The 11,512-nt window shown below is 40.7% G+C and overlaps 1 protein-coding gene across 2 annotated transcripts in view; it reads left to right on the top strand.

The window, feature by feature from the left end:
• The window catches only part of crfb2 (cytokine receptor family member b2), a 57,800-nt gene extending 46,586 nt beyond the window's left edge, over nucleotides 1-11,214 (top strand). For both annotated transcript variants that reach the window (XM_050048329.1, XM_050048330.1), the window contains one exon: nucleotides 7,718-11,214. In XM_050048329.1, coding sequence (XP_049904286.1) covers nucleotides 7,718-8,500 — 783 coding nt within the window. In that variant the 3' untranslated portion in view covers nucleotides 8,501-11,214. The remainder of the gene's footprint in view (nucleotides 1-7,717) is intronic.
• Nucleotides 11,215-11,512: the final 298 nt, after the last annotated feature.

The following is an 11,512-nucleotide window of genomic DNA, read 5'->3' as shown; positions in this document are numbered from 1 at the left end:
GAGCACAGACTTCTTCGACGGTCTGTTGGTATAATTAATCGAACAGCAAGCCATATTACTCCAATATTTGCCTGAAAAAATATCCAAAAGGCACAAACACGGCTGAGAGGACAGGTTCAATGCCTTGAACATGGGCACGAATTGGCTGAGATGTCGCCGAGCAGACGNCAGAGTCTGAGCTCAGCTCTGCTGAGCTCCGCACAGCAGAGCCAGCGGCTAGTTAGCATGCTAGTTAGCCACCCGTGATGGTGCGACCTGCCACTCAAAGTGACCACGCCCTTAATTATGCGCAATTTCAAACCTTAATAACATTTAAACGGAAGAGTTAGAAAAAAATTCAGGACCCTCGCAGCAGATAAGGAAAAATTCCCCAAAGAACCCCTTTAATGGGGGGAAAAACAGTNGCTCCGCACAGCAGAGCCAGCGGCTAGTTAGCATGCTAGTTAGCCACCCGTGATGGTGCGACCTGCCACTCAAAGTGACCACGCCCTTAATTATGCGCAATTTCAAACCTTAATAACATTTAAACGGAAGAGTTAGAAAAAAATTCAGGACCCTCGCAGCAGATAAGGAAAAATTCCCCAAAGAACCCCTTTAATGGGGGGAAAAACAGTAGAAACCCCAGGAAGAGCAACTGAGGAGGGATCCCTCTTCCAGGACGGACAGATGTGCAATAGATGTCGTACAGAACAGATCAATATAATAAAGTCGACAGCTTTTTTTTTTTTTTTTGCTCGTCAGTGTTTCTGTGTAGAGTACTGGGGACTTCTTGGGATTTTGGTCCCAAGATTTTGTTGCAGAGAAAGCGTTCTTTACTCTCATGCTGCTTTTCGGTACAAGCAGCTGCGGACATGCGGGTGGGGGAAAAAATTGATTCTTAGATGCATTGCAATGCGGACGTGTACGATTCAGCATCGATTCACAAATCTCAATTAATTGCTTATGTAAATGTTGTGTTCATAACATGATGTTGACAGAACAAAAGGGTCGGACCTCAACTGCAAGGTCTATAGCATGGACGAGCTAAAGTTAACTTGTACTAATTCATCTTCACAAAAGACAGTAGTTGCAAGCTTGTTTTAATTTAATGTTTAAATAATTACGTTTGCAATGTGAACATGAAGTATATTGTGAATACTTACCTACGCCATGACCTAGAGGAGCAGCGATAAGCATGTAAACTGGCTAACAAACACACGCTGCAGCATTGACCAAATTAAAACACCTCTGTAGTGACGAAATTAACTCTCTGCTGTTTTACCTTAAAAGGATAGTGCACCCAAAAATGAAAATTCAGCCATTATCTACTCACCCATATGCCAAGGGAGGCTCAGGTGAAGTTTTAGATTCCTCGCATCCCTTGCGGAGATCCAAGGGGAGAGTGGGTAGCAGCACAACTCCATCTAATGCAGGCTGGGCACCCCAGATTAAAACGTCCAAAAAACACATAATTGAAACCACAGAATATCTCCATACTGCTGGTCCGTAGTAATCCAAGTGTCCTGAAGCCCCGACATAAAAAGTTGTTTGGAAAAACGCCATTTAAACTCTGTTTTTAGCCTCATTGTAGCCTGTAGCTCTAACTGCCTCTCTGTGGACTGCGCTCATGTGTGCCCTTGGGCGAGACCGTGAGACATGGGCACCGCCTTCATGTGTGTTCACGTGCTTTCGCTGGTCTCGGGTGCAAGCGCGCACACGTGAGCTCGGTGTACACAGAAGCAGTTAGAGCTACAGGCTACAATGAGGCTAAAAACAGAGTTCAAACGACGTTTTTCACTTTTGATGTCGGGGCTTCAGGACACTTGGATCACTACGGGCCAGCAGTATGGAGATATTTTGTGGTTTCAATCATGTATTTTTTGGACGTTTTACTCTGGGGCGCCCAGCCTGCATTAGGTGGAGTTGTGCTGCTACCCACTCTCCCCTTGGATCTCCGCAAGGGATGTGAGGACTCTAAAACTTCACCTGAGCCTCCCTCAGCATATGGGTGAGTAGATAATGGCTGAATTTTCATTGTTTGGGTGCACTATCCTTTTTAAAAACGCTGTGCCTGGCCTGCCCAGTGTCCTGGCTTTCACCGGCGCTATAGGAGAGAGAGGCTGCTCACCGCTCCTCTACTGGCATAACGTAAAAAATAACACAGTGGCTGTGGTGGAGCACTCCACCTCCCCCTTATGTTATTCTTATACACACAGAAGACTGTAAGGTGCTTTCAAATTAATTAATTAATTCATCAATGCAGTTAGATTTTTAAAATAAAAACGATGCAGACCATATATAATAAAATAGAACGTGAATTGCATACTGTTTCATGGGAAATATTACAGTAGGCTATGCAAACACTAGACCCTGTGAAGGCGTTTGTATATCCCATGTATGTGAAAATCCCAGACTGGGCAAGCGTGAGCATCCGCAGATGGATACAATCCGACTGGCATCCCCGGTTCAAAAGTGAGGGTATGGAGGAAGGTTGAAGGGGAAAGGGACCTGGACAAGAGCCACACCGTATGCAAGCAAAAAAATCTTTGATGGATCACCAGAAATACAGTATGCTATATTTTAAAAGAAAGAGAAAAATAAATCATGTGATGAAATCAAACATTTTGATGCATTGTGATGCATCGATAATCGTGTCAAATCAAATCATGAGGTGCCTGGAGATTCCCACCCCGAGATATGATGCAGAGGTGCCTGGAGATTCCCACCCCTTGATATGATGCAGTGGCCCAGAGGAGGAGAGAATTTGCACTGTGAGGCTCTGAAATAACTTTCAGCTCACAGCAAGTTAATATGATACAGTCTCTGTCTTTTGTCTTATGCCGTGTCGGCAAAAAATGTTGCACATTTCTGATCCATTTTTAGTGCAGATGGCTTGTTTACTATTATGTAAATATAACTGTCACTTTGAACGGCGTGCTGAACATTGTTCAAACTTTACACTTGTGTTTACACATGTGGAAAAAAGAACGAACCGTCAAATATTAGTATTGAATGGCCGAATCTCATTCAACTGACATATTTCTGAGTCAGTTACAGCCCTCTATGTAACTTCACAAGAGGTACGTAATGTGACATTATCATTGTATGTGCATTTTCGAACCATTATATGGGGATATGTTGGATTTGAAGACGTAAGCTCCTTATGTATCAGACTTCTTCTTCCTCCCCGACTACTATATTGGGGTACCATTCTTGGCACATTATTCTCCTGTACATTAATGACTTGGCCTGTGAACATATAACTTTATATGAGAAACACTTAACTTTTTTTTTTTTTAGATTATTTTTTGGGCTTTTTGCCTTTAATTGACAGGACAGTGTGAAACGGGGAGAGAGAGAGAGAGAGTGGGGGGATGACATGCAGCAAAGGGTCGCAAGCCGGAATCGAAGGCATCGCCTCTGTACATGTGGCGCCAGCACTATCCACTACGCTACCGACACCCCAGAAACACTTAACTTAACAACTAACGCTGAGGACGGCTATGAGCTGAAACACGTCCGTTTGACTGCTGCTGTGCAATCCAATATATTAAAAGTATTATACTTATTAGTGAGTGCTGTCGGGTTTTTCTACTTTGCTGTGATTTTATGAACCGGCACCCAATTACTCTTTGAGACTTTTGAGTGAGCAAGTCTGCTAAACACTTAACTTTCTCCTGACTTTAAGTCTTTTTTTAAACGTTAGGCACACCATCTGACTATAAATGCAAAATAAAAGCATGTATTTGAATTATCTAAAGAAAGTCTGTCTCACCCTGTAGTTTTGGCCAACCAGAGACTCACAGTAGTTTAAAAAAAGTATACCTTGAGGTTTATCTTGACACCCACATTTACACTTGGTGCTCACATTTTAAGTGCATATTCAGATACCCATAAAAGAGATTAATGAGAAGGCAGATCAGGTCGTATGTTGGTCTCTCACTACTACAGCACTTATTGAACCAACAGCTAGGCTCTAGAATATATCTAACATTCCTCCTTACTCATCACTGTGTAGTGATTTGCAATTTAAAGCATTACACATCTGTAATTATACAGTAGTAATAGATATTATTCTGTACAATTAATGTCATGAGTGCTTTCTCCCTTCATCACTTTGTACTAGTTTTCCAACATACAAGATAACTCTACAAGACTGAAGAATAACCAGAGCCATCCTTTTTTCTGTACATATGGTAAAATTTGGAATGAAATCCCATATTACATTAGAAGCCAGCCCTCTTTTTTACAATAAAAACAATCACTCCTGATGCTGAATCAGAATTGTAATAATGAACAGAACGTTTCATCAACCAGTCTCTCATTTCAGTCCTTCAAATTCAAATCACCTGTCTCAGTGGGCATTTATAATTTCTTATAATTTTACAATTTGATTTTAATTTCTCAGCTGCATCAGGCCCATAGCTTATATTGTTTTTCATTGCTTTGATTTTTTTCAAATGTCATGCTGGTAAAAATGGAGATGAAAATATTTCCTGTTTGATTCAGTTAACAACCTACAGCAACAGTAAAGCCAAATGCAACCACCATTTTCTCTATGTACAATGAATATGAACAAATTCCAGTGAAAAATGTACGATAATCACCGTTCTGTAGCATAGTCATTGGCAGAATAAAATACTTCTCAGTGGGAACAACACTGCTGTTAAACCTGCTGCTTTGCTGTTACTGCCTCACTATAAGACTCATTATGTTCCTGTAGTTTTTTTGTTTTCTCAAAAGCATGTGGCCTTGGTTTAAGCAGTTTATGTGGCAAAGCTACAGTTAGTAGTTCAAAGCACTTTGTTATTAACAGGCTGATAACTTGCCTCATGACAAGGGGGAGGGTGACATTTTCTAAAGAGAGAGCATTATTCAGTTTGTAGTCACCAATAGCTTATGAAACCTTCACTTCATATCAGTCATTGGCTTTATTTTATTACAGCTGGGATTTAAGAGCTGTTCTGGGTGTGGGCGTCGGTTACAGTTAACCTTTTGTTATTTGTGATGTTTGTCTCATGCAAGGGAGATTTAAACACGCTCTTTTGTAAATTAAGAAACGGTTTCATGTTCCATCATTAATTACCTTAAGTCAACCAAAGTAACAGTGAGATATAGCAGGGTTTTCCCCTCACCCAGAACTTGCATGTGGCCAGTAATCGAATGTGAAATTTGCAGGGGATGTGAGGCTATTGGTTGCTCATTAAGTTTCCTTCCCAGAATACTGTGGCATGGGGCGCTTTGTGGAATCTCACTTCCTTTAATATGATTCAACAACTTTTCCACTGGTGGGAAACATGTTGCTTGGTACCACATAAAAGAAATACAGCTTCATTTTTGTTAAATGTCAGAACACTTATATACATGTGATTAACTGTCAACAGTCTGATAAGTCTAGGTCAGGCTTTCATGACTGCTAAGCAGCCATGCTGAAGTGTCTTTGAGCAAGAATCCCTACAAAAGTCAGCTGCTGTTGATGACTGACTTTGGGCTCTGATCTAAAATTATTGTTTTTCATTATTGTCTGATATTTTGTAAAACAAATTGAGAAAATTATCAGCAGATTAAAAATAATGGTTGGCTGCAGCCCTACCGTTAGCCTGTTAGTTTCCATAAATTTAATTATCATGTCTTAAAATACCAGTAATGACAAATGTACACTGATCAGCCTCAACATCAAAACCATTGATGGGTGAAGTTAATTATATTGATCATCTCACTACAATGCAATGTTCTGCTGGGAAATCTTGGATTCTATGTTATATATTATGTGTGCCACCCATCCAAACACTGCTAAGGCCCAGACACAGAAAAACAACTTCAGAGAATTATCTGCTGCATCACCTCACATCACTGTCTCCACCAAAAAGTTGGACATGTACACAGAAAGACTTCAACGACAGGCAACCAGCACATACTTTCTTTGCTTGTGTGAGAGGAAATAACTCTCCACACCAGAGGATGGCGGTCGTTTGTAAAGGGAAAAGCTAGTCAGCCAGTTAGCACATTAACAACACAATCCAATGTTGAAGGAACAGAGATTTACCATGCACCAGTGAACAATAACACAAACATCACAAAACATTTCTGCTAAAGAGCTGGCTAAAGAAAAAATATCTTACCTTATGTAACAAATTTGTTTCAATCTCATGCCCTCTTGATTTTTAGCTGTTTGTTTACTTTCCTCACTTCCATTTCTCCTCTTGTGCACTGAGCTGAACTGTCTATCACAGTGATTTAATTCACTGATGGGCTCCACAGTTGCTGATGCTGATTCAACATGCTGAACCAGCAAAAAAAAAAGACAAGCACCGATGAGGACAGTATGAGACACACTGCAGCGGCAAGGGCCACAGACGCTCACCAACAGCCCAACATTGACCACCAGCTGACTGTCGGCTTGGTGTGTCAGGGCCTTTAAAGACCAAGTTCACCCCCTTGTTGCAACAGGACTCCCTAATGGCAGTGCCCAGCCCCAGCAGGACAGTGCAGCATGCCACCCTGCAAAAGCTGCTCAGGAATGGCCCGGAATCTGGTACAGAGCTCAAGATGTTGGCCTTGCCTCCAAATTCCACAGATCCCAATCTAATCAAGCATCCATGGGACATACCGCTACCCCACCTTTCAACAGACAGCTCTCAAAGGATCCACTGCCAATGCTCCAGTACCAGACACCACAGGACACCCCCAGAGGTCCTGTGTCCATTCCTCGACATGTTAGAGCCGAGTCTGAACCAAGGAGGCCCCACCATGGATTGGAGTTACCTCTGAGACACCAGCACATCCAACGAATACTCGATCAGATTGGGATCTGGGAATTTTTGTGGCTAGGTCAACACCTTGAGCTCTTTGTCCCGGTTCATTCCTGAGCAGTTTCTCTGGTCTGACATGTCACATTGTCCTGCTCGGGGGGCCACTGCCATTGGTTAGTGCCGTTACAATTAGAGTGGGTATGCGATCTGTAATGATGTTTCATTTTGTCACATGGATTACTGTAAATTTATTAGGTTGATCTGCTCTGTACACACAGCATCTATTGCACGTCTGTCCGTCCTGGAAGAGGGATCCTTCTCAGTTGCTCTTCCTGAGGTTTCTACCATTTTTTTTACCCTGTTAAAGGGTTTTGGGGGAGGATTTTTCCTTATCCGCTGTGAGGGTCTGAGGACAGAGGGATGTCATATGCTGTAAAGCCCTCTGAGGCAAATTCTGATTTGTGATATTAGGCTTTATACATAAAATTGAAATGAAATGAAATTGAAATTTTTGGGTGGGTGAAGATAATCAGTGTCATTCACTTCACCCCACAGTAGTTTTAATGTTTTGGCTGATTGTTGTACATCACATTGGACGAGAGCAAAGTGTTCTCAAATTGCTTAAAATAGTAACAAATCATAAAAGTATGTAGTTTAAAATTGTGTAGTATAAGTGTAGTGTAGTATAAATGTAGACTAGAAGCAGCAATACCTCACGTCAAGTCCTTTATCAAATGGATGATAGAGGACTGACAATTAATCAGATGTCACTGATTCTTTTTCTGCTGACTAATGGATGAATTCACTAATTGTTAATTGTGTTACCTCAAAGATTTTACTTGTATGGAAACAGCAGGGACAGGTTCCCATCTGTTGAATATCTGCTATTTAAAAACAACAATTGCTGTTGTTCCAACGTATTGGTTTTACCATGTTTTTGCTCTGTCTCCCTTTCCTTTCTCCCTCTCCCTCTCTCTCTGTCTCAGACAACCATCCATCACATGGAAGAGCGTCTAGTTGCTGCATCCTGCAGCACATCTCTCTCTTCTCTCTTGAATATTAAACCAACACTGCCCTCTTCAGGTGAGAAGAGGAGCACCCACACATCAGATGAGAGTGATGGGGAGAGTGTTACAGAGATCACTGGAGGGAGCACAGGAGGAGGTTACAAACTGCGGTTGGGTGCTGACTTCCACTCTTCCTCGTTTTCGTCTTCATCATCTCTGTCAGCTCCTTTATCCCCAAAGCCTGAACTGCCGCACAGTTTAAACCGAGCATCAGACTTCCTCAGTCCCCAGCCTGAATGTTCAACAGAGACACATTCCAATGCTGGATTGAGGGAGCCACTGAGTGCATACACAGCCTTACACTCTGATTCTCTCCCTAAAACTGATCAGGGTTCAGATCCCTGTCCTGCAGATGCAGACAAATTGACTGTAGGGATAATTCAGTCAAATGAAGAGGAGAAGGATGTGGTGGGAGAGGAGGACAGCCAGGATGTGAACCTACTCTCATTAACCTTTGGCAGGCCTGAGGAGGAGGAAGAAGAGGAGGAGGTGGAGAAATCCCATTGTGACTTGGCAGAGTTATCCTCTGCTTTAGAGGTGTACAACACAATCGTAACCCTGCCCTCACTTGACAGGAACACAAAGGAAGTTGCTATAGAAACTGTTTCCTGCACTGTTGATGAAGAGGAGGTGGAAGAGGAGGGAGAGCACTCTGGATATATGGTGCGTCCATGTCAATATGTCTTAGAGAACTTATTTTAGAAGTCTTGGGGCTAGAAGTTACTCTGCGTCATGTCTTTTTACATTTTCATAAAAACCAGTGTTACAAAGACAGACTGTAAAGCTCATGTAGCAGCACTGTTATAAATACATTTCATTCACTCAGTCTAGACACTGACCTCTCATATGCTGATGAGGAATTGGCCTTGCAGGGTGTACATACTCTTCCCACAAGTATAGTTTGTGGTGATGATGGGCCTCATGCAAGAACCACACATATACAAATGTTTGCTCTTAAGTGGCATGTACAAATTATTTTGAAGAACTTGTGACATCATTCAGTTTTCTTGTGTTTATTATGTTTTCTTAGGCACAGAATTGTTGTTCAAGTCATGATCAGATCATCTGCCTGTGGTGGCCTGTTGTTAAACTCCGTCACCTTTATGGGGCTTTGCTTCTTGACTCATGTAATCTATTTCAGTGGCTCTCAGCCCCTTTAGTGTTATAACAATCTGCTTAAAATTTTAAGCCTAGTTTTTTTGGTTGTTGTTGTTGTTTTTTGTTTTTGAAAAAGTGAAATCCTAAAGCGACTGTGGTAATAATGACTTGGGTAAGAGAAGGGCAGCAAAATTATTGGGCAGCCTTTAATTCCCGCATGATACTACCAAAAGAAAGTACTTAAAGAAAATTTTAATGAAGCTTGAACAGTTTATTGAGGTAGCAACTCCCCCTTCCCAAATAAGAGTGCAAGTAAAAAAAAAACTGGAGAAATGACCACTATAGTAAATTGTCCTTTTTGTCCAATTCAAGTCTTCCTTACTGAAAGTACTCCAAGCAATAAAAGGAATGCCCAATGTCCTGTCTTTAAAATGCAAAACTAAAAACCAGGAAAAAGCAAAGCACTGCAAATCAAAAAAGTCCAAAATGAATCAAACTCATTGGCTGTAGAATCAAGAAAATAAGTAATCCAGCCTTAGCCTGATGACTCTACCAGTCTTTATGGTCCTCCATACACACTTGTTTCACTGCAATCCGTCAAGGTATCACCATAAAAAAGAGTCAACGGGGTCTTTCTCTGTGGCAGGCTGCCCGGCTTCAACCTCACTCCTGTTTTCTCCTCACCTTACAAAATCAAAATCCCTCACCAAACTATTCCCCTCTCCTTTGTTCCCTAGGCCAATTTTCAACCAATGTCCTCATCAGAAAATTGATTGAATCAGTGTAGTCAGATTAAAAATGTCATTATTGCAACTTACACTTAAGATCTTTGGGGAGTTGATAAACTATATATTTTTGGAAAGTTTAGAGTATGACAAACTGCAAAACCAAATCTTTCCATGTTTTTGAAAGTGTATGTGGTGGTCATTTTGGACTTTCAAAAATAAGGACCATCCATAACTTGTTTTTAGCTGGATCCTTCATGATATATCAAAATGGCTTTCTGACTAAAGTGGATAATTGCATATTTTCCAAGCACAGGAAGCAAATGGGACCTTTTGCATTACACTAAAAATAGAATTTGATGAATGTTAGTCACCACAGTAGCCATTTCAGCCATGGAGTGAGGCCATTTTCCCGAGGCTTTAAATAAAATAAATGAATGAATGAACCTTTTAAGACTGGGGTGTATAGACTGACCTTTAGTGACATCTAGGATAATCATAGTGAGATGAAGCTTTACAGCCACAAACTAGAGACCTTGGGCATTGAGAGGATGTATGGTTGTCATAGGTATATTGACAAGAAGGAGGTTTCTCGGTAGTTTCTAGAACAGAAGTGCTCACAATCCAATAGCCGTAAAATGCAATTCTTGCAGAAATCTCCAAACATCAAAAAGCAATAATGCTCACTGGCATAGCAAGTGTTAAGTTTGATGACACCTTTGAAGTTCACATGCAGTGTGCTAAAGACTGTTATCAGCATTCCCTGTCCACTGCAAGGGCAAGGTGTGTCTGCATAATTGTTGTTTTTCTTTTTTTGTTTTGTTTTGTTTTTTTCTTTTTTGGTCAATGTGATTTCCTGAATAAGCCACCTGTTTAGCCACCAAAAGTAACCATCTGCATAGGTTGGAGTCTGACATTTTGAAAAAAAAAAAAAAAAAAAGTGTTTTGAACACTCAACATTTTTTAAAGTGATTTTTTTTTTTTAAATCACTTCTAGCCTAATTCTATTTATAATTTGGAGTAAGTGCTACAAGAAGCACTTTGAGCACCATTAAGATTGGGAAACTCCAGTTAATCAGGATGGGTTTCATTAAAAAGGATCATCTACCTTGTATTTTTATTTTTAGAAATCCTGACTGTAAGTGTATAGGTTGTTCTACATCATGCATGTCTGTAACAAGTAGAGCCCATCAACTGTGTACTTAATCATGTCTGAGTTGTGCCTGAGGAATGTTAGTTAATGAATGTCACACAGTCTCCACATTGTATGGTTATATACATGCTTTTATTTTTGCCATATTGTTTTCATTTTATGTTCAGTGTACAGTCATACTAACATTGCATTTTTTATAAGTTACACATTGTATCAGGATCATAACATAAACCATGTTTTATTGCAAGTTACTGTGTGCAGCCAACTTCAAACAACATTATCAAACAGCTTCCATAAGTGTGACGTTTTTGTATTTTATACTCACTGTAAAATTCTGCTGTTTAAAAAAACGCAATGTCAAGTTATTCTTTAGTTTCATTACTCAGTGTCCACCTGGAAACATGTACATTTCACAACTAATAAACTTACATTTAAATAGCAAGCCATGTTCTGTCATTTGTTTAACTGCAGTAAAAACACAAATTTTTCAAGCTTACTTTGTGCAGAAGGATACCAAAGCTCAGCATGAGAACTACAAATAAAAGTCTTAGAGGTCAGACACAAAGGCAAATTAAAGTCAAGTTTGCTGACTCAAGTTGGGACCATTGTCTGTCAGGTGACTGTGACAGCTCACACAGTTAAATGCAGGATCTGAGGGGCAGATCACAAAGGGAGGGACTTCTGGGGAAATAGAAACTCAGCCCTGCACATGATAATCAGTGGTGCTAAGTTTCCCAA

This window comes from Epinephelus moara, chromosome 7, assembly GCF_006386435.1.
Source record: "Epinephelus moara isolate mb chromosome 7, YSFRI_EMoa_1.0, whole genome shotgun sequence".
Taxonomy (NCBI): Eukaryota; Metazoa; Chordata; class Actinopteri; order Perciformes; family Serranidae; genus Epinephelus; species Epinephelus moara.
Note: the sequence above shows the minus strand (reverse complement) of the source record. Positions and strands in the feature narration are given on the sequence as shown.